General features: G+C 55.0%; 1 protein-coding gene across 13 annotated transcripts in view; it reads right to left on the bottom strand.

Moving 5' to 3' along the window:
- NCOR2 (nuclear receptor corepressor 2) overlaps positions 1-22,947 on the bottom strand; it is a 446,369-nt gene that overhangs the window by 84,469 nt on the left and 338,953 nt on the right. For all 13 annotated transcript variants that reach the window (XM_075012373.1, XM_075012370.1, XM_075012376.1 and 10 more), the window contains 2 exons: positions 21,678-21,740; positions 8,284-8,426 (listed from right to left, as the gene is read on the bottom strand). In XM_075012373.1, the coding sequence (XP_074868474.1) occupies positions 8,284-8,426; positions 21,678-21,740 (206 nt within the window). The remainder of the gene's footprint in view (positions 1-8,283; positions 8,427-21,677; positions 21,741-22,947) is intronic.

Raw genomic sequence — 22,947 nt, 5'->3', positions numbered from 1 at the left:
ATTCTTTCAGTGATCTCAGGAAGAGCTCTGCCAGCACTTCAGCCTGTACCAAGGGAACACTTCCCTCACTGCATGGTACCGTGCGAAGAAGCAGCTCACAGCAAGGGCTTCGGAGAATGCTAATGGGATGACAAAGCCCTTGGGTTACTATGGCAAAGGATTCTTTGCCTTACTGCTTCTTACTCATGTGTCTGTGACTCAGCCGAGCTGCTGAGTGGGATCTGATGCTAGGAAATTAGCTGGGAACGAGCCCCTGCATCACCACCAGACTTGGCTTTTGTGTATGCATAAAAGACAAGCAGCGGGATTCAGCCCATGCGGAGATGAAAGCTTGGGCAGGCTGGCCCCTGGGGTCACGAGAGGCTGGCTGCGCAGAGAAGTCAGGGGGTAAGCTATGGAACGGAAGTGATTTCAATTCAGAAAGCAGATCTGAGGGAGGATATACCTAAAGACAGACTCAAGCACAAATGCTTTGCTCTAGGGTTTCAGTTCTGGCCAAGGCACATCCAGCCAAATTCATCCCTGCTCTAAACTCCTGGCACCTCATCATGCCATTAAACTCAACCGATCTGCTGTTAATGTATACTTCGATTGGAGGCTCTTTGGGGGTCGGGGTGGCTTAGCTTAACACAAGGGGTCTCTAATCGCTGAGGAAAGATCCCAGCCACTGCAAACAGATAATCCGTTATTAGTTCAGTTCACATGGCAGCCAAAGTGGGGGATAAGAGAGACTTCCATCAAATTGAGCATTAAAGGCAAACTTTGGTGTTCCACACAAGTGATGTGTTTGCACAGTGCCCGGCACATCAGGTCTCCAAATCCCAGAAGCCCTTGACACAAAGCATAAATAGATGAGATGATGGTAAGGGGAAACTCACATTTGCTGCAGGAACTACCAGCTTTTACTTGGTCTACCCTGCTTTCATTGGCATGTACCTGAGTGGCTCTAGTCCCTTGGGTTCAGTTTTAGACCTGCTACCAGTACTTCTGTGGCTTTCGCATCCATCCCATTCCTAGGAGCTAAATGTACCATCTGTCCTATTAAAAGACACCTGTCACAGTCACCCTAGAGGTTTACTCCCCCACCGCCCCAGAACATATGGGACAGCTCCAGAAGGACTGCATTGCAGTTTTTGGCTTTCACGCACCTATGTCAAAAGGAAATAAAGCAAGCTGAGCTGAGCCCCAAACTTCTCCCACTGCAGGTTACTTCCCAGAATTCAGCTATGCCTAGCAACTTGCTCCACTTTCCACATGGTGAACAGCGACCCCATGGTTTCCAGCCAGCTCTGCTGGGTTGTCTCCAGGTCTGGTGGGAATACCCAGTTCTTCTTGACCTCCTCCCCAAGCTGTCTGGTGTCACTGGAGCCTTTCCCGCTCCAGATGCTGAATGATGCTGACTGGCCAGGATATAGGTGAGGAGGAGGGAAAAAACCTGACCTGCTGATGTGACATCATTCTGGCCACCTGACCCCAAGGGGAAATGCCTGGACACATGTGGATCCCTCCTTCACAGGCTCACCACCTGACAAGGAGTGACCAGCCCACACGGCTTTAAAACAACCCTGCTCCTGATATGGAGCCGTCATATTTATGCAGCGCCAGCAGCTGTCTCAGCTGTCCCTCAAAGCGTGACATTGGCTCTCCCGAATTAGCATGGCGTGGTTGTGCGTGTACCAGCATGGGGATCAGAAGTGGGGCTCAGACCAACCTGAAGGGTTAATGGTGACCTGAGAGGCCAAGCGCATTACCTATTGGTGCCTGGGGGAGAAGGAGAGTGCCAGGATTGCTTAAAGAGCTTGCGCAGCTGGGAAGAGGTTGGGTGGTAATCACGAGGGCAGGAAGCTTAGTGCAGAAGGGACAGACTCTGGGATGAGAGAAAAGGAATCCCAGGGATCTGGAGTGGGGAAGTCTGGCCTGAGGCTGCAACAGAAGAGAGACAAACCAGCTACTGGCAGCAGAGTGGGCTCCAGCAGTGAGCCCTGACCAAAGTGCAGCTCGAGATGACCAGGAGTTGAGTAGAGGAGCACTGATACAGAGAGGGAAGAGGGACAGAATCTGGTTTGAGTCTGTATATTTTTGGTTTAGGATTTCTGCGAGGAGATCCAGGCCTGGGAGTCCTAGCCTCCAAGAAGGGACAGACAGTAGAAAGGCCTGAGAAAAGGGTGTGAGGACCACAGGGACCAGCGTGGGACCCTTTTCATGGGGACCTTAGAATATTCTAATGTTGGACATTCCACTACCCACTACCAGAGGGGGTGGACTACGTCTGATGAAAGGCATCCTAGAATCCTCAGGGAGCGAAATGAGGAGACATCTGAGCCATGGGAGAGAGCAAATGATCACAGCGCTCATAAAGAAAAAGGGAAATGAGGACAACCCAGGGAATTACAGACCAGTCATTTAACTTCTGTACCAGGAAAGATAATAGAGCAAATAATTGAGCAATCAATTTGCAAACACCTGGACGATAATAAGGTGATAAGTAACTATCAGCATGGATCTGTCCAGAACAAACCTCAATAAACCAACTTAAGTGCTTTCTCTGACAGAGTCACAAGCCTTGCCGGTGAGAAGGGAGGCAACAGAGGTGATATAGTTTGACCTTATAAACAAAACTAGAAAAATACAGCCTACATGGAGCTAATGTAAGGTTGTTGCATAACTGACCAGAAACCCATTTCTGGAGAGTACAGGCTGAACCTCTCTAGTCTGATACCCTGGGGCCTGACCAGTGCCCAGCCACAAGAGGTCAATATTGTAGTGGGTGGGTCTCTTTAGTTTTATTTCACCAAGGCGAATAAATGGAACAACACTTGCAATGCTGCTTAATAACATATGACTGTACTGATATACCTTATATAAGCCTACCCCTAGCCAGGGCTTATCAGCTCTTTTCATAACAAAGTGTTTGTGCTGTAACACAATTTTACCCTACTGGCACAAGGAAATAAGTAGATAAAACAGGCTTATGCTTAGCAGCATTACCAGCACTTCCACTGCTTGCTGGGCTCTTAGAAGACATTTAGAGTAATTTAGAGCTAAATAAATGCACAGAACATTGAGTGCCAGGGCTAGTGGCTGTAAACAAACTTTACGGGACCGTGGGAAACTTGGCCACATCTACAGTAAGCAGACATCTGGCTAGCTAAAATCACATCAGACCACGGATGCTGCCGGATCAGAAAGCGCTGGACACGGGAGGTTCAACCTGTGGTTATCAAAGGTTCACAGTCATGCTGGAAGGGCAGAACGAGTGTGGTCCTGCAGGGCTCAGTTGTGAGTCCCGTTCTGTACAATATCTTCACCAGTGATTTCAATCATGACAGAGAGAGTACACTTGCAAAGTCTGGGGATGACACCAAGCTGGGAAGGGTTGCAAATGCTTGGGAGGATAGGATGATAATTCAGAATGATCTGGGGCAATGTTCTGATGTAAACGGGATGAATGCAAACACTCCATTTAGGAAGGCATGATCAGTTGCACAGTTACAAATTGGGAAAGGACTGCCTCGGAAGGAGGATTACGGAAAAAGATCTAAGGGGGTTATAGAGGACAAGCTAAATATGAGTCAACATTGTAACTGTTGCAAAAAAGCAAACATTAAATCTCATCTGGATTATTGGATCTAATTCTGGGCACCACAGTTCAGGAAAGATGCGGACAAATTGGAAAAAGTCCAGAGAGCAACAAAAATGCTTCCAGGCCTAGAAAATATGACCTATGAGGAAAGACTGAAAAAATGGGGTTTGTTTAGTCTGGAAAAGAGAAGCCTGAGCGGGGACCTGATAACCATTTTCAAGTACATAAACTTTTTTACAAGGAGGAGGGAGAAAAATTATTCTCCTTAACCACTGATGACAGAACAAAAAGCAATGAGCTTAAATGGCAACAAGAGCAGTTTAGGTTGGACATTAAGAACTTTCTGCCCGGGTGGTGGAGCACTGGAACAGATTGCAGAGGGATGCTGCGGAATCCCCATCACTGGAGATTTTTAAGAGAAGGCCAACTCTTTACCTCATGCCATGGGATGAGGGAAAAAAACGGGGTTCCCAGCCTACAGGGCCACCACAGTAGCCAAGAGAGCTCTTTCGTCTGAAGAGAAAGCAGAAGGCCAAGTAGGTCAGCTCCCTCCCACTGGCATAAGCACCAGGATTCCGCCCGTCTAGTTGTCTGAATTGCGAGGCAGAGCCTACCAGGGAGCAGGCCTCATCTCAGTGATGGAGGCCAGCGCACAGCTGGGGGATTTGTGGACATCTTGCACAGACTTGTAGGGACCCATATGAGCCATATGGTTCCCTGGCCTAAGGCAAACACGGCGCAAGTGACAGACGCCCGCACAAGGAGGAGAGATTCTGCTTGCCAAGCGCCCAAGGAAAGAGCAAGGGTAAAGGACGCTCTTTACTACAACAGCTCATTTTTCCCTCGCGTGCTGGGGAGGATGAAACAAGATCAGCACGCACAAGGTCAGTCCCGACCAAGGCTGACGCCAAGACAGATCTCAGGTGCTTGCCACAGAACTGAGTCAACGTGCACCGAGGAAGAGACGCCGAATGAGGCTCAAAGGTGGCACAGCACAACCCAAATCAAGGTGCTGACCGAACAGCTGCGTTTCTTGGGCTGGGACCCTGTGTGACTGAGTGGCTGTCAATACAGGGCTCAAGGTGTGAATTTCCTGTAAAATCTGTCCCCCACCCCACTCACTGGACCCAGTCTTAGCTCAATATTGCAGGGAGGATCCACCTGCCTGTCCCGCCGGATGTCAGTGAAAGAGGGAGGTCTGGGCAGCACGTCCACACTCTCCCATTCTACCAAGTCTCTCAACAGCTCTCAGGTGAGGTCTGTTTTCTACAACAAAAGGAGAGGCCTTCAAAGGCAGACACGCCTTGGCAGCACTTCCACACTCTCCCATTCTACCAAGTCTCTCAACAGCTCTCAGGTGAGGTCTGTTTTGTACAGCAAAGGGAGAGGCCTTCACATTACAACCCCAAGTGTGGCACGAGTGGAGATGCTGTGGAAGCCCATGGGCCACCCACGCCACAGAGCGACAGGAAGGAGCTGCCACAGCTAGACATGCTTACCGACCGATGCACAAAACGCTCTGGTTGGAGGTGCCCAGAACAGGCTTTGCAGACTCCCTTTCAGGGTATGTCTACGTAGCACCTGGCAGCCAGCCTCCCAGGCTGGGGTGTGCCGCTGGCACCGTCGTTCAGGCTCCCGAGTGCGGGAGGGAAGGCAGCTTTGCAGCCCGAGCCGTAGCGTCTACCACGATCATAGTTGACGTCCTAACGCAAGCCCCTCTAGCGCAAGTCTGCCAGCCTGAGCTGTGAGCGCGCCCCCAGCTGCAGTGCAGCCATACCCTGTGGGGGCAAGGCTCCAAGCTGCACGATCGTAACCCACGGACTCTGGTAAATCCGGGCTTTGACTGCAAGTGCGGCAGGCACGCCCATCTACTGGGGAACCAGTCCTGAAAATCAACAGCTCCAGGCCAACCTGCCCATTGGGCATGCACACAAATCACAGGAGAGCAGGCTACAGCTGTGCTAGACACAACACACCCGGGACAAGGCCGCCGCACAAACCGTTTCTGGGGAGCTGGTTTGTGTGCGCTCACAGACCTTGGGCCATGCTTTAGGGTCTGGATTTGAGGGAACCCTCAGACTCAGGCTGAAGATCACGCGAGGCTACTGAGTTTTGCTGGGATGAAACCATGCAGAACAACGTCCAGAGACAGGCACGGTCCAGTGGCCTAACAGCAGCAGTACTAATCTTGACAGACATTTTGCACAGCTAGAGGCAAACCTGGGCCTCAGTTCTACCACAGGGAAAAGGGGTAACAATATTTTTTCCCTCAAAATTCAGGGAATGAATTAATCGGCACTTGCCAGGCACTCTGAAGATGCAACGTGCCATGACAGATCTGCTAAGTATTATAATTATTATTTCATCTGTAGAGGACCCCAGGGTTCTCAAGCTTCCTGGCTAATAAATGCATAAGGAGTGCTTTGCAAATGGAAGGGGCCAGCGTTCAATACAGGAGTCTCTCCAGCAAGCAATTACAGTGTGAGTAAAAAGACAGGAAAACATTCAGTGACTCATCCAGGAATTGAACATCCCAGTCACTCGACAGGAACAAGAAGGAGAGAGGATGGTGTCGATTTGTGTGATTATTTCGCCAAGCTCAGAGACGCGGAACTGTTTTAGAAACAAAGGAAACAAACTCTACAAAGAAAACAACAAAAACATGTGCTTAAAGAATGGGATGAGACACACACACAACCTCTCCAAATTGAGCCTTATGCTATTAAGGCATTGTGCTGTTTATATGGGTGACACTGAAGCCAGCTCACTAACTCAGTAACAGAATCAGAATGGAGGTCCTGAATTTACTCTACTTCCTCATATTTTAGAAATTGTACGGCGTGGGCATTTTTCTGCAGAACCAGTTTCCCCTCATCCTTTGCTCCCCCATTCTGACTGTTCCCTATCGCATGCAGTTTAGATCTCTGTCAGCTTTTAGTCTTTTAAGCATGGGGGGGATGTGGAATTTGGGCTTGGTGTAAGAACAATGAACGCTCAGCTGTTATTTGTTGAGCTCTATTGTTTTATGGTAACAGCAGATGCCGTAAAGCTCAATAAAAGAGAAGCATGGAGAGTGAATTTCCACAGACTTTCCTTCCTAGCTCCTAAGTATATTCACAAGTAAAGCAAATCTCCCAATTGCTTCCTGTACACGACCTGGGCATGCAAGGCACTTAGCTTTGACCTCCTCTCAGTGGAAGCAGTTGGAGGTCAAGCCAATGTGTCATCAGGTAATTTTTTTCAGCGGAGACTCTTGCTTATTGCATGGCCTCCGTGTCAGCAGCTATTGCTGATCTGCCTGCAGATAACATACAAGGAAACACTGGGGCTCTGCACTCCCATTGCTGCTAGAATGTTTGTTTAATTTAATGAAGATAAACGCAGTTAGCAGAACATGTGAGTTTCTCAGACAGGGGAGCTGGAAGAATTTCTGGAGGAGGAGGAGGGTCCATGCTGCAGGAGGGGGTGGGGCTCAGAGCAGAAGAGGGGGCTCAGAGCAGCCAGGACCCCTGTTGCATCCCTCCTTCCCCCAGGCCTTAGTGCTGCCTGGTACTCGGAGGCTGCAGGCACTGCCACAGTAACAGTGCCAGCAGCTGGGAGCTTTGGGAATTGCTGGGCCTGGGGCAATTGTCTCCTCATTGTCAGGCCTGTTCTCACAGGGAGCTTGTTTACGGTGTGTAGCCCTGTTGCTAGGACGGGTTGCTCTACTGGCATAACAAGGGTTTGGTCACAAACTCAGATCTCAGCCCAGGTTTGTTGAGGTCTCTAGAAACCTTCGAGTGAGCCAAAGCACAGTTTGGGGCAGGGCTTGGCCACCGACAGAGCAAGAAGAGCCTTTTTTTCCAAACTCGGTAAAAAGCTCAATAATTCAAGAGCCGCAACACATGTGAATACGAGATGGCCCTTAAGAAGTAACATCAAACCGTGCTTCTTGTAACCCCTGTTAAGAACAGTGCGCACATGTCCCACAATGCACTGCACATATTAAAGGAGGACTTATCCAATGTTTCAAGATCACATATGGTTTGCTAGTCAGATACGAGTTGTTCAAGGTTTGGCTTTTAGACTTTCACTGAAATATGGAAAGTAATCAGGAGGGTTTATTTCACTTTGCAATTACAGCGTCAGGAGCCACAAAGTCGTCGTTAAAGAGCCGCATGTGGTTCTGGAGCTGAAGGCTGCAGACCCCTGGTTTGCAGCAGGCCTTAATCAATGTATGGTGTGCGAGTGTGCGGTGTTGAATCATGGCCAGATGAAATTCACTGTTCTTCCTGCACCTCATGCTGCTACAATCAGACATACAGTAGGTGCAGCCTGCAGGGGTAAACTGGTACAGTTCCATGGGCTTCAGTGGATTCATGCAGCTGTAACAGGGATCAGCATCTGGCTGCGTATCTTAACACACAGCAGCTACATTCTCCTTTCTATCTCCTTTTCTCTCACTGAGTAGCATTTAGGTGTCTGAGAGACGGTCATTCCATCCCACAGGACCCCTTAACCTAGACAGAAAACACCTACGGCCAAAGGAAAACTTGTCCCCTTTCGTGCCCCATCAGCTGAATCCTAGGCTCGGCTGTTTTCACCTAGTAAATTCTCTGGGAAGAAAAACTTCCCTTTGGACTCAGGAACGTTGCAAGCCATGTCACCCTCTGCCAGGAAATCTCTGCGGTGCTTGGCGTGGGCTGCGGCTGGCTGCTTACCATTTTTAGTTTGTGCTGTTGTAGGATCTCATCTAGGTTCTGCCTTTTCTTGTAGTTGAAATAGAAGTTTTTGCACTGCGACACGGTCTTGGAGCCCACCATCCTGGCGATGGCCGACCAGTTTCGCCCATGTTCAAGGAGACCTGCAGATGAAGATATAAAACCAGAGGATTCACCATGAGAAACTCTCCCCAGGGAGGCACTGTGCACAAAGGCTGGGCGACAGCCTGCAGACAAAGCAAACGCTGCTGGTATAATGGGGTCACCAGCACCCGTCTGTGTGACCTCCCTGGCCAAGAGACTCCTGCTGATCTTTCCAGGAGAAAGGCATTAAGCTAGCAGTGTTGGGGACCAAAGCATATGGTAGAAGCATCCACCAACCAGGCTGACAGCTCTGCACCACTGTGGCATGTTGAAGGCCAGCACAATAACTGGGCCTCACGAGGGAGTGACAAGACACCTTGCTCTACACCTGCGGTGTCCAATATGCTCCCCATTCGCCATGTTCACATGCGGCAAACAGGGCAGTGGAGTGTGCCAAACATGGGGCGCCTCTCCAGCTGCTCTGTGCATGCGCCCCACCACATGGCGGGACAAGCGCGTGGCAGCAGACGTGGGGTGGGTCCTCTGGCCCTGGCAGGCTTCAGCCCTGGGGCAGCTTGAGGGGTGCCTGGCTCGAGCGGGGCAGCGCCTGGTGCGTGCGGGGGGGGACTATGGCGATCCATTACATTTGTTTTGGACACCTCTGCTCTACACCTTCAGGAGGTGAAAGCACGTACTCTCCTCCAGCATTCCCTGTACGTTGAGCACTTAACGGACCCCTGGAGACATTAGAGTGCCGCGCAGTTGATTAGCAGAGCGCCTACAGGCACCAGCGTGTGCGTCCACTGGTGGTGCACATACACATGTGCCTTGGTGCACATAACAAAATTTATTCCACCCATGGATAGGAAAAAAGAGAGGGAACGTAGCCTTCCTCCCTGGGGCTACAGTTCGGCTTGGTCCCCACCCCGGGGGGTCTGGGGTGGGGTGTGGGGGTACGGAGGATACAGAAAGGCTGTTTGCACCCTTCCACAACCCACACCATCTGGGAGACAGTTTTCAAGAGCTGCCCATGGGCTGGCCCCATGCACAGAAAAGATGGGAAAACAAGGGAAGCAGATGGAAGTGCAGGGACGGATTCACGTGGGCAGCTTCCCTGCTGGGAGGAGTGTGTCAGGGGATCAGCGTTAATCAAGGGCTCACGAGCAAGAGAAGCTTTTCAGGTCCAGCACCAGGAGGCATTAAGGGTGGATGGTTGTCAGGACTGGAGGCAGTGCTCCCTGGAAGCTGTGAGCTTGGGCAGCTGCCCAGGAGAGAGTCAGGTGCCATCCAGCTGATAAGCTGAGCACCCACAGCAGGCAGCTTGTTTCTACTGGTGGTGCACATCCGTACATGTCTCAGCACATGTCGTAACATTTACTCTGCACATGGATGGGAAAAATTAGAGGATACACTGGCAGGGAACGTAGAGGTGGATAATCTGCCAATGTATTTCCCTGGCCTACCGTTGCCACAAGGTCTAAGCCCATCACCAGCATTTGCCTCCTCTCACAAGGGCGTCTGGAGGCTAGTACTATTATCCCCCACTTACCGAGGAGGAAACTGAGGCACAAATCGACTCTGTGATTTATCTAGAGTCACACGAGTCATTCCTGGTGGAGCAAGGAACCCAACATGCCTTCTGACACCCCCAGCTATTGCCCTAATGACTGGGCCACCCTTCCTCTGGGCACCGCTCTGCCTCAGACACCTGTTACGTGTCCCAACAGAGCTGGGACCAGGCAATATGCTACAGAGGGATTTCCACACATGAAAAGCGTGCAGCCAAAGGCTCTGGGGAAAGATGTTCTAACACTGCCACCTGGAACCAGAACCCAGGAAGGAGAACCCCGCAGAGTGAAAGATCTAGAACCCCGAGGCACCTTCAAAGTTTTGTTACATGTCTGGCACTGGGGGAGAGGTGGGGACAAGAGAGGGGTTGCCTCCCCTGCAACCAGGCTGGCCTGGTACTGGCCCACCAGCTAGCTGCTGTCCGGGTGCCTGCAGGCATCAGAGATGTGACAGGGAACCCAGCTCCAGCCGGCTTCACGCCGCACTGTCAGGTGGAACTGCAATCAGCCAGCCTGGGCATTGGTCGACCTTCCTTCGCCTTCGGTCTGCCGCTCGCCATGTTCCTTCTAATGCGCTTGGCAAGGAGGGGCGGTCACAAGCCCCATGACTCATGTTCCCTGTAAGCTGAGCGCTCAGGTGGCCACCAGGAGAGATTCAGGGGCAGCCCAGCTGACCAGTGGATCGCCCACAGCCAGCAGCGTGTACTCCTGCTGGCGGTGCACAGCTGCACATGCCTTGGTGCACACAACAAAGTTTTTTCCACCCATGGATGGAAGAAGAGGAAACCCCGCCCACAAGGCCCTGCCCTTTAAAGACAAGCAAGGCACCATACGTGAATTGCCCACGCTGTCCTGGCCCTTGCGTCTTGCCACCCGAGCACAAAGCTGCTGACACCGTGCTGGGATTGCCATGGAACACAGAGAACCACCAACCCCTACCCTCCTGCAGCACTGGAGGGTTTTCCATGAGGGCCCCCAGCCCCCTACTGTGCAGGCCTTAGCCTGAGCACCCCGACGAGATCCAAGACAGAGCCCTCCTTAATGGCTCGGGGAGGAGCTTCCCTTCAAAAGCAGCGAACAAATAAACCAGCTACCGCTTCGGTTATGTGTAGGGGCGACTCCAGTCTGTGAACGCAAAGTTTGACAAACAGAACTTCCTATGGGATAAACCTCTGGCTCAGCACACACTGTTCAGTGAGCAGGGCTTGGAGAGCTGGAATTGGCGTGCCTGGTGCGGGCAGGTGGGTGAGCTGTGCAGGGGCAGAGCCAGCAGGCCCAGCTTTAAATACGGGGGACACAGGAAACACTGGGGATGGATGGAGTGATCCCCAAATCCCACTCACCCCCATGTGGCAGAAGCACACCGGCGCCAGGGCAGACAGACAAGAGCCCCACGCAGACTAGGAGACAGGGGTGTGGGGCTTCCCCAAACAGATGCCCACCAATAAATACCTGGACCAAACGGCCCGGGGCTAACCAGGCCAGGCCTCACACAACAGAGCAGCCCTGACTGCGCTGCGTGTAACTGACCCACTGTGCCCTGCAGGCCTGGGGGCAACAGAAGAATCCGCTTTGAGCTTTCGCTCCTCAACTGCCAGCAGTGATCCGCATAAAGCCATGACCATGACCTTGGCTGCTGCTTCTTTCAACTGGGACCTCTCAAAGCCATCTGGTCACCAACCTTGAGAGGTGCTAGACCGTGAGATCTGACCCTCGACAAGGCCTAAGCACAGCTGGGGAAAGCGGGCCAGCTCCACACACGCGATTATCGCCCCTTTCCCAAATGAACGAACGAACTAATCCATTCACTCTTTGCTGCTTGGGGGGCTTAACCCCTGGCGGGAGAGACAGGGCTGGAACTGAAAGCTGCATCTCGGGCAAAACAACAACAGCGGTCCCCGAGTGCGCTCTCCATAGAGCTGCGCTGTCCTTAGAGAAGCCTGTGCTGCACTGCACGGAGAAGCCGGACGTATCATTGCAGTGGCTGTGACCATGTAGGGGAGGGTCTGACCCCAAGCCCCGTCCACGCCTGCTCCACCTCCAAATGCCGCTTGACCTCGCTGTGCTGCACATCACAGATCTTGGTGGTTTGCTGGAGCCACTTCCCAATCGCCAGGCTGTGCTGAAGCCCCTTCACCTGCTCCAGCAGCATGCCAAGGCCCAGGTGCTTGGGAAGCTCGGTGCCTGTCCCTTCGCCTGCCAGGCTCAGCGGGCCACGTGCCAGAGCACCACACGTGCAAACAGCACCAGCCCAGGGGCAAGCATCCAGCCAGCGGGAGGGGAGCTGCGCAGGTGTCTCTGTCTATCTAGAAAGGAGCAGGCAGACCTTCCCCCAGCAGGATCAAACTGGTGCCTACAGCCGCCCTTATCTTCGCCGGCCAGGGAACAAAGCAGCAACACCTGCTTCCCAAAACTATAATTATCTGTACTGAGGGCGGGATTGGCCAGCAGCGGCCCTGGATCTTGCCAGCAAACAGGCCACTTGCCAGGTGCTACCAGTGCCATGTCATGCCAGCGTTCCCTCTCAGCCCCCAGCTTCCTCCATGCTCTCTGGGTGCTCCCACGCCCCTCCCCAGCGCTGTCACAGGAACCCGCCGCATGTAAGTCCCTCTCTCTCTCGCACAGTACAAGCGCTCATTTCCTACCACAACTGAAACCAACTCCCCGGCCTCTCCGACCTGCGTGCACAAACCCCAGCCCTGCCACTCACCCCAGCAGCTCCGTTTCCCTGCTGCCGCCCCCCGGCTGTACTTACATCCTGTGAGTCTCACGTCACCTGCCAGCAGAGCAGCTCCGAGCATGCAGCAGGCAGGTCGGAACAAACAGGGAGAGCACTTCTTCAAAGCCGTGCGAGGCAGAGCCCCTGGCTCCCGAGAACTGGGAGCTCCCTGCTCACATCCTCCCAACTCATTTTGGTTTCACTCCCTCGCAAAAAGCAACGAAAGGGAAGGAAAGAGGGAGGGGGGAAAATAGAAAAACCAAGTTCTTTACTCCTGAGGGCTCCGGCGCTCACAAGCCCTCGGCAGCCAGAGCAGCTACTGCGCGGTAACTTAAAACCAGCTCTTAAAGCAGGAGACGCCTGACCCTGACGCAAGAAGTTGCCTTGAACACATGCTCAGTGCTCCGTGCTCTCTGCCCCACTCAGGCTGGCGAGAGGCACCCCACCCGGGCACTCCTCCGGCTCAGCTCCCCGGAGCTTTCCAACCGTCTGGCGCGGCAGTTGTTAAGGTGGACCGAAGCGCTCGGCTCCCCCGCTCCCGGCCCCGGCTCACCTCCTCGCTCAGCAGCCCAGGGGCACGGGGCGGAGAGGCGGTGCAGGTTCAGGAGGTGCCCAACGCTGCCAAGACGAAATAAAACGGCGAGGCAGCGGAGCGGGCGCTGCAGCTTCCTCTCGCCAGCTGGGGGCCAGGAGCAGATCGGGGCTGTGGGCGTGCGGCAGAGCAGCAAACCAGCTCTAATCTTTTCCTCTGGCTGACCCCGAGGCTCCCGTCGTCAGAATGTGACCTCTAGACAGAGCATTAATAACCCGTGTGGCACTGACCCAAGCTGACAAGGGGTGCGGCCAATTTGGCACCCACTTCCTTTCTCTCTCACTTTCTGTCTCTCTGTCTGAATGTCAACAGCAGGGGGAGCGAGCCAGGAAAACAAAGCTTTGCTTAATCGTTTCCTCTGCTCTGACAGGAATCAAAGGGGCTTTTCTTTGAGGAGGTGCAAGACACCAGTTGAGAGAGATTCAAACTCGGCTGACCGCAGCTGGCCCTTCCCCACTCGGCTCCCCTCTGCGTTGCTTTTCAACAGAAGGTCACGACCATCTGGCAAGGTCAGAGAGCTCCGGGAGAGGAGGCAGCGAAAACAAACAGCGCAGCGATAATGCTGGGCTCCCCAGTGGTCGGACAATTCCAAGGGCAGGAGTGATGGGGACGGACGGGCACGGCCCAAGCGTGCCGGCTGCGCGGCAGGCCCAGGCGGACCGGAGCGGCCAGAGAGCAGGGTGGGGGGTGCGCTCCTCCCTGGTTGGCAGAAACTGAGGCTGACGCTCCTGAGAGACCAGGGCAGGAAGGAAGAGGAACGTGCAGGCCGGTGAGAACCCACGAGAGACAGAGAGGAAAGGGGCACCGCGAGGAGCGTGGCTGTCACTCCCGCTCTCCTCAGGCCCAGCGTTTTTAGAGTCCCTCTTCCCCTGCCCTCCGGCCGGGCGGCCCTCTCCCCACCCAGCTCTCACCGCTCAGCACAAGGCAAGGGACTGCTCACAGGCTCCCCAGCCGATTAGCAGGTCAAGGTTACAATAAAAAAAAAGGTCTCATCCCCGGAGCGCTGCATTTCCCAGTGCAGCTCCCCCCGCCCCAGTCACCCCTGGCTGCATGTCCGTCCTTTAACCGTTTCCTGCAGCCAGCAGTGCCTGCCCCAGGTTTGCAAGCCCAGCAGCCTGCCCAGTGGGCACGGCAGCCGAGGGGACGGGGTGTCTCTGCCCGCAGCCAGCATTAGAGGCAGTGGGTGCAGAACGGAAGTTGAAGCCAGTCCCTCCAACAGCTGTCTGAAACTGAGTCTGGGCGCACGGCTCGGAGAAACGAGACTTGACCACAAGCCCAACTAACCAACACCACCTGTGCATCCCACGGTGCGACTATAGAGATCATCCCCCCTGCCTTGCAAGTGGGCAAACTGAGACACCAAGCGTGTTCCCCAGGCCCCAGAGCACTTCAGTGGCAGAGGGTGACACAGAGCACAGGACTCCCAAGTCCGGGAAATGAGGGATTGAGCTGATTTATGCCGTGGCTGTTCCGGGAGGCCAGCAATGCCATCGGTACCTGCCGGCTCTCGCTGGCTCTGATCTGGGTCACTCCTCCTCAGAAAGCAGCCTGGGGACCCAAACTGTCCCTGGGAGCTTTGGGGTGCAGCTAAGTCTGTTGGCTTGTGCCAAGCTGCTGTGAGAGGTTTGCAATGACATGCACGCTGTGCCTCCAGGAGTGTCCCGGCCCCGCGAAGAGAGCGGTGCTCACAACAGGGGGTGGCAGGGACCGTTGCAGCCTCTGCGTGACCTCGTGGCATGGCACAGAGCCGCCAAATGATGTGGTCTGACCCAGCTGGCAGCAGACTCCTCCAGCTGTGTGATCTCTCTTCCTCTCAGGAGATTGGCCCACGGTAATGCCAGGTCTCCCCTCACTGGGGGGCTCTCTGGAAGTCCATCCCGGTAATGCTTCACTAGGCTTTTTATTCGTTTTTCCCCTGGCCCAAGCTGGCCTCCTTGTTACAGGGCAACAGCAGCCGAGCGAGAAAGCCCAGTGACTTGGCTACCCGGCCTGCTCCGTCCCTTCAGCCGCATGGCACAGAACGCTAGAGCGGCCAATTCCACTGCCGGCAGGTTTACAGCTTCCTCCTGCGGAAGGATGACCTGGCCTGCCCCCTGCACACCTCACGGCCCTGGATGCCAACCAGAGGGTCAGGGCACCTGCCTGTGAGCCGGTGGTGGGAGCCCATTTTCCTGCTGCTGTGTGTAAGCGGAGAGGTGCTTTTACCCTCGGGGAGGGACTGCGGCTCATCCTCGCAAGTCCTACAACCCAAGAACGGAGGCGTCCGCTCGCGCGCCATGTGCGCTGCCACGTCCCCTGGCTGTCTCTGCTCCCTCACTGCTAGCAGAAAAATCCCTTCCCAACTGAGCCGTGGGCTGGAAATTACAGTCATTACCAAGCCGCTTCCCTGACAGGCCTTTGTGCTTCATCCTGGCGTTTCCCTGCTAGCTGAGGAAGAAGCGTGAAGCAGGCCGTGACGGAGAGCAGCTCCGCAGGCTGCCCCACTTGGCAGCAGGGCGACAGGAGCTGCTGTGGCAAACCACAACAGGGGCCTGACTGCCCGGGGGGAGGGAAGCGCCGATCCGGGGCCCAACTCTGCCCCTGCCTGTTACCGTAAATGGCTGCGCCAGCCTCGCCCTCCTGAACCTGCTTGTGGACTGGCAGATGGGTGCATCAGAGCCCGAGCCTGAGCCCCACCTCTGGGGCAGGCTTTGCAGGCTGGGCTGCAGGGCGGCACTACCAAAGAGACAGTGCGGGTGGGTGGGGGCCGCCCCTTATGGGTCAGCAAGGCGGATGTGAACACGCTCTAGGTCCCGCGTTCATGTGTTGGGCTGGAGTGGAGATCACAGCAGTGAGAGCCACCTGTCACTCCCCACTTCCCGCCCCAGAAAGCGCAGGGAGGGTCCCCTGGGACGAACTGGATGAGGGGCAGAGGCAAGGGAGCCCCAGGGCCAATCTGGGCTCTCTACCTGATTTTGCTACACTCCCAGTACCCAGGTTCGCCCTGTACCGGGGAATTGCCCACCGCTGCTTGTGCTCATTCCCACTGACACCCTGGCTGCAGGGGACTAGCTCCCACAAGGCACGGGGCAAATGGCAAGTGTCCTATTAGGGAGCAGGTAAAAGCACACTCTGGCCAGGATCTGCCTTTCCTTGCTGAGCAGCAACAGAATCGCCCGGCTCCATTCGCTCCTTTAGCCAAACAGCCTTAATCTGGGGCACCTCCAAAGGGCTTAATAGGTCATTTCAGCCCTGCTCTTAGCCCTCTGCCTCCAGGCACTAGGACCCACGGATGCTGCCCACCTAGCAGACACAAAGCTCCAGGAAGCGGGAGGGAGCCAAAGCCCAGACAGGTGGCTCACCACTTCTCTTGCTGAGGTTTGCTTCATTCAGCAGGTTTCTACACGGGAAAGGAGCACGCCTGGGCAACTGCCTGGGGGCTGGGGGAGTGGGGTCACCTCTGCAGCAGCCGCCTCCCCAGCGTGCATTGCCATTTCCTCTGCATCCAGCCGGACAGCTCCTTGGAAGAGCACGAGGTGCTGTGCTAGGAAGGGGCAAGAGAGGGGAAATCTGGAAATTCTGCACACACACACAACACGCCATCAAGTGCGTTTCATGCACACAGACTTGCAGGCCAAGAAAGAAAGTGAAGACAATGGCCTGGGGACCCCTGCTTCCTCTGCTGACTTGCAAGGCCTGTGCTGGTGTACTAGTAATGAGTTGGGCAACCCTGAAACTCAGCCTGGCTACCTGGGAACATCGTGGCAGTTGCTTCCCTTCTCATGCATCAGCCCCTGGGCTAACGGTACTGAAAGGCAAATAACACCTGTGCAGCCGCCCACTGGCTCAGGGGACGCTCTTGCCTGTGTCAACCCCTTGCTTTCTGTGTGCGCGCCCAGGAGCTCCTGATGCACAAAGGAGCATGGAGCCCTTAGCCCTGGGCCTGCAAATGCAGCACAGCTCGCAGGACTGAACACGGGCCAGCTCTTCTTTCTGCCACTGGAGTCAGCAGATCTGAGCCTCGGTGAAGCACGGGGAGGAAAAGCTGATGAGTAGGAAGAGGCCAGCATTACGTAGTCCCTTTTCGAAGTAAAACCACATGTTAAAGCTTTGGAGAAAACGGTGAGCTGCATCTCGAGTGGGGACTCGCTCGCTTGCCGATAAATCCCAGCAGCTGGCAAACCCTTCTCAGGCCTGGGGCATGAGAGCATGGGCAAGGACTGACTGTCCTGCGGGGAACACTTGACCCAGACTGCTCCTGCCTCAGTCCCAAGCTGGGGCTGTAACTCCACTGGGAGTGGATTTCCTCTCTACCCACCCCCAGTCCCAGAGCACATGCCGCTAATCGAAACCTCCTGCTTTTTCCTTTTAATCACAGTGGCAATTGAAGAAGCTGATGATGTCAGAACACACAACGCCGTGTTTCGGCAGGCTAGCAGATCAACGCTCTTCTACAGACATGTTTTAGAGTACGTCTGTCTGTCCATGAGTCCTCCTGTCTGCGCATCTGCGAGTCCATTCTTTCAAGCCCTCCTCGACCCTAAGAGCTAGCATCATCAAACCTAGTAGGCGGCTTCCTCTTGAGGCAAGGTCAGGGTTTGGGTGTGCCAGGAAAATGGGACGTGCCTGGACTCCGATGTTTTTCCAGAATATGGTAAAGGAGGGGGCTGGCTGTGGGCACAGCTGTATTGCAGAGCGACCACTGACGGCACCGAGTGTGGGGATCCTGCCCTGGCACACCAGCAAGGCAGCGACCAGCTGGAGATAAGTGGGCCCCTGTGCCAAACCCTCCTTCCCAGCCCTCCACCACAGGGCTGGACAGGGGAAGCCCTGCACTCCACTGGCCCTACCACTGTCCCCCCTCAACCCCCACTTACCACTGCCCCAGGCCAAACAGCAGAGCTCTCACCCCAAAGCCAGGAGCTGCTGAGGCCAGGACTCACGGCCCCCCGCCCCAGAGCAGAGGCTGGGAACTGCAGCCCACCCCTCCGTCCCCCATGGAAACGCCGGGGCTCAGCAGCACAGCCTTACGCCCCCACCCCGCAGACCAATGCCACCTTCCTGCTGTGGGCGCCCTGGTGAGGCCCTGAGAGCTGCCAGCCCCCTGCCATGGTTCCTAAATCCCTGTGCTGAGTCACCTCCCCACTCAACCACCTACCCCTGCCCTGACTCCTGCTCATGCCACCCCCTGCCCTGGGCCCCCACCCGTCCCACTGCCCCGACTGTTGCTCCAAGCCCCCAGTTAATGTGAACGCGTGGTACTCCCCTGTTGTCGCACCCTATCTACATAACCCCTCCCTCTCTTAAAATCTCTTCCTTCAGCATCACTGGGCAAGTGCTGGCCAATGTGCTTGTCCAGATGGGAACCTGGAGAGACTGTTCATCAGCTGCAGTGCTTCACTCTCCCAGACCAAGTTCCTTGGCATATGTGCTGCTGGGTTGGACCCTTGCAGCGGTCAGCTGGCAGGATCAGACCGGGACTGACTTCCGAGGCTCTCTTTGGATTTTCAGAATGCCAGCTGGCTGCAGCATGAAGAAAGAATCCAGCACCTCACTTTGGAAGCGCCAGTCAGAGCTCATTCAAACTCATTTGGTACAATCAGCAGGAAAATACCTCGTGCAACTGGCCGGGCCCTGGCAAGAGGGGAGTTTAGCTTCGCTGCCGACGCCCGAGATGGAAATCTTGCTAGTTCATGGAGGAAATGCTGGTCACATAGCTGGGTGAAGCAGACTGGGTCAGCCAAGCCCCACAGTCCCGTGGGTCGATCCATAGGGCAGAGTGCTCTCCACTGTCTTTCTATAAAAACCTGGCAGCTCTGTAGGCTACTGGTTCCTTCTGTTTCTGTTCCATCCTCCGTACTGGTCTAGCTGGGCGGGTACCTGTGTCTCCTCTCACTTTTCCCACACGTGTAGAATACATTTTATGATGTGCACTGATGCACGTATGGGTGTCTACCACCAGCAGAAACATAAGCTGCCAGCTGTGGGCACTGTGGGCTCTCTGCTAGCCAGCTGGGTGGCACCTGAATCTCCTGGGCAGCCACCCAAGTGTTCAGCTTACAGGGATGGGGACCATGACCGCTCCTTTTAGAGCACCACTAATCCCTGCAGTCAGAGCTCAGATAGGCAGCTTGACTGAAGTCCGGGCTTGCAGAGGAGGATAAGGTACCCAGAAAGTTACTTGAGTAGAAGTGCAGTTACTTTCCCTTTTGGATACTTGAGCACAGTCTAGATGGGGCATACACGGGCGCACTTTTACTCAAGTACTCTTCTAGCCAGGACACTGGTAACTTGTACTTAAGTACATTCCCTGCCTCCAGGCTGCTGTACTTTTACTCAAGTAACTTTCTGGGTACTTTTTCTGTTGGCTTATAAGCGATGAGTCTAGAGAGAGGAATGCTTGGCTGGGCACAAGGCTGGCATGGGGGTTTATACAGAGCATCAGAATGGTTCAGATGAGAACCAGCCAAACATACTGGCAAATTCTTATTAGAAGTAAACTCCGTCCAGGATTCTGCAGGCACGAGAAGCCAGAGGCTATAGTGTACGTGCCTCCGGCAGGAGCTTTTCCCCAACCCCTCTTCCACCGGCCAGGCGGGCCTGTCTAACTCTGCTGTCCCCAAATGAAGTTTTCCATCCGAAGCGAGAGCAGGAGCGGGCTGGGCAGGATGCACTAGGCGCTGGCTGAGAACTCGACCGCAGAGCAACAGGACGTGAGTTTGGAAAAAACTTAAACAGCAGAAATCTTGGCACAGGAGCCAGGCAAACAAGGGGGAAGTGGCACAGGGAGTCCTCTGCACTCAGCACAGCTACACAACGGTCTCAGCAAGACACTCTCTTGGCCACAGGATGCAAAACAAGCCTCCTCCTGCCAGCAGCCTGGCCCCAGTTAAAGGGGCTGCCTGAAGCTCAGCCCTCAGCAGGAGAACCCCAGCCTGGGGCTGCGATTTGGGGCCTGGGGGCTCTCAGCTGACGACGGCAGGCGCCTTATGACGAACAGTGCATTTGCTACAGGAGGAGGCAGAGATCAAAGTCTGACTTGCACTCAGTGGTGCATTGCAACGGTGTTTTATTTTCTGCTCTTTCCACACACGAGAATCTCCCTGCCTGAGCACTGGGGCGTATGCCTTTTACTGGTGCCAGGCCATGTGTGTGCCACGAGCACCCCAAAAAGTGACCCCAAATTCAGGGTCAGGAAGGAATTTTCTCCCAGGTCAGATTGGCAAAGACCTTAGGGGCAGAGGTTGCCTTCCTCTGCATGGGTCAGCTAGGTTCTCTCTCACTGAAAACATTTCCTGACAATGCAGGGACCTCGGGCACCCAGCTCCTCTTGTCTTCTGCCTCTGACATGGGTGGTGGGTATAATAGGCCTGGGAAGACATGGCTGACCTGCCAATGGACTGCAACCGCCTCACTGACCCCCCGCACACCTCCTCCACCCCCAAAAGGTTCCCAGCTCGGGCCAGTCCAACTCTGGCAGCACTGGGGCCAGCCTGGCTCTTTGGGGGAGCAGAGGTGTGCGCGCGCCTTGGACGATTGTGGCTGCTGGCTCTAGAGTCAGCCTGGCATTTGGGAAGGCTGTTGGTTTAAGGAGGCCCTGGTGCTCAGAGGCCAAAGGAGCACCTCAATCTGGTGCTGGTGGTGGCAGCTTGGCGCAATGTGGCTGGGGAGGTCAGCCCAGACTCCGCCAGTCTCAGGGGGCCTCTGGGGCATTTCCCTTTTATGGGGGGAAGGCTCTGGGGCTCCAGCATGCGGGGACAGGGCATGGGGCGGAAGGGACTGGCAGGCAGGCGTGCCTCCCCAAAACGAGGCCTTGTGTGCTGCCCACGGCCCATGGCACACCATAGTTCAGTTTCCTGAGGCTGTAACACTCTGGTCTAATTCTGGTTGTTGGTGGGGGTGAGGAGTGGTGTTCAGTTCCTGGGACACGCAGGCGGTCAGACTAAACGGTCCCTTCTAGTCTCCTACGCCGTGACTGAGCGCTGAAGCCCAGCTCTCTACCCAAGGCCTGCCCCAACCACCCACTGTGCGCCCAGCTCCACACCAACACAGAGCTCTGGCCCTACCACCATCATCCTCGGCAGCCTCACTCCGGCACAGAGCCCAGGGCAGCCCTATCCCACCCAGTCCTTCCACGATGCAAATCAACCGAGTGCGGCTCCTGGAGCAAACGCGGATGAAATCCCCAAAGTGGCTGCCAAAGTTGTCGCTTGTTACCACAAACGGGCTACAAAGCTCTGCGTTGCCGCTGGCCTGCCCAGCAGAGCTCTGCTGACATCAATGGGTTTGCACAGCGCGGTGAAGCAGTGTAAAGAAAAACAGAATCAGGACCCCGAGATTCAAGGTGGTAACACGCCTGGGCTGCCCCTGCCAGGCGCGTACCATCTACCACCACGGACCGGCTTCCTCTCCCGACCAAGAGGACTGGCAGTGGGAGGAAAGGCTGTATTACCTTTTTTGGCCGTTTCCATTTCTTCCTCCGTCCAGCGAGAACTCTCGTTCATCTCCAAAGAAGCTGAAAAATAAACAGAACCAAGTAGTCAGGGCGAGAGGGTTTTAAATATCCAACACACAGCAACGGAGCCAGGAATTCTAACAAGGGTACTAGCACCCGACTGCCTGCCAGGCCAACCAGAATACGCTGTACAGGGATAGCGGTTCTCCCCTGAGCTCCCTTAAGTGCTTCACCACCCCTGGGCCAGGCTTAGACACAAGGAGGTGCCAAGCCCCATGCTGCCGAGCCAGCCCACTGTTGCACCAGCACAAGGTCTGAGCAGAAGGTCGCTTTGGGCGGAGAAGACAGAGCCAGCCACCTGACGGAGTCTGCGCTTTGCCGAGGAGACGCTGCTTGCACAGAAAAGAAGGTGCCACATCATTACAAATTTTAGTCTAATCACGTGAAGAGGTGTCATTGCTGGGAAGGACAAGAGCTGAGGGCTGACCTGGCTGTAGGGATGTGGTCGTCTCAGTGTACTGGACAACCGGAGGGGGAGTCAGTCTGCCAGCAAATCCCATGTGCTCAGAGAGCCTGTGTGGTCCCCGGGGGATCAGAGATCTCCAGCTAACCAGGAGGGCTCCAAAGAGACCGAACACAGCACCTTGTGCTACATCCGATTCACTTTCACCCTTCACAAGAGCCTCAGACTCTCAAGAGGTGTGGGTGTGACCCTCCCCTGCAACCTGCACAGTAAGGCCATGTCTACACGTGCACGCTACTTCGAAGTAGCAGCGCCAACTTCGAAATAGCGCCCGTCAAGGCTACACGTGTTGGGCGCTATTTCGAAGTTGAAATCGACGTTAGGTGGCGAGACGTCGAAGTCGCTAACCCCATGAGGGGATGGGAATAGCGCCCTACTTCGAAGTTGAACGTCGAAGTAGGGCATGTGTAGACGATCTGCGTCCCGCACCATCGAAATAGCGGGGTCCGCCATGGCGGCCATCAGCTGAGGGGTTGAGAGACACTCTCTCTCCAGCCCCTGCGGGGCTCTATGGTCATCGTGTGCAGCAGCCCTTAGCCCAGGGCTTCTGGCTGCTGCTGCCGCAGCTGGGGATCCATGCTGCATGCACAGGGTCTGCAACCAGTTGTCGGCTCTGTGGATCTTGTGTTGTTTAGTGCAACTGTGTCTGGGAGGGGCCCTTTAAGGGAGCGGCTTGCTGTTGAGTCCGCCCTGTGACCCTGTCTGCAGCTGTTCCTGGCACCCTTATTTCGATGTGTGCTACTT

Source organism: Carettochelys insculpta, chromosome 18 (genome assembly GCF_033958435.1).
Source record: "Carettochelys insculpta isolate YL-2023 chromosome 18, ASM3395843v1, whole genome shotgun sequence".
Lineage (NCBI taxonomy): Eukaryota > Metazoa > Chordata > Testudines > Carettochelyidae > Carettochelys > Carettochelys insculpta.
Note: the sequence above shows the minus strand (reverse complement) of the source record. Positions and strands in the feature narration are given on the sequence as shown.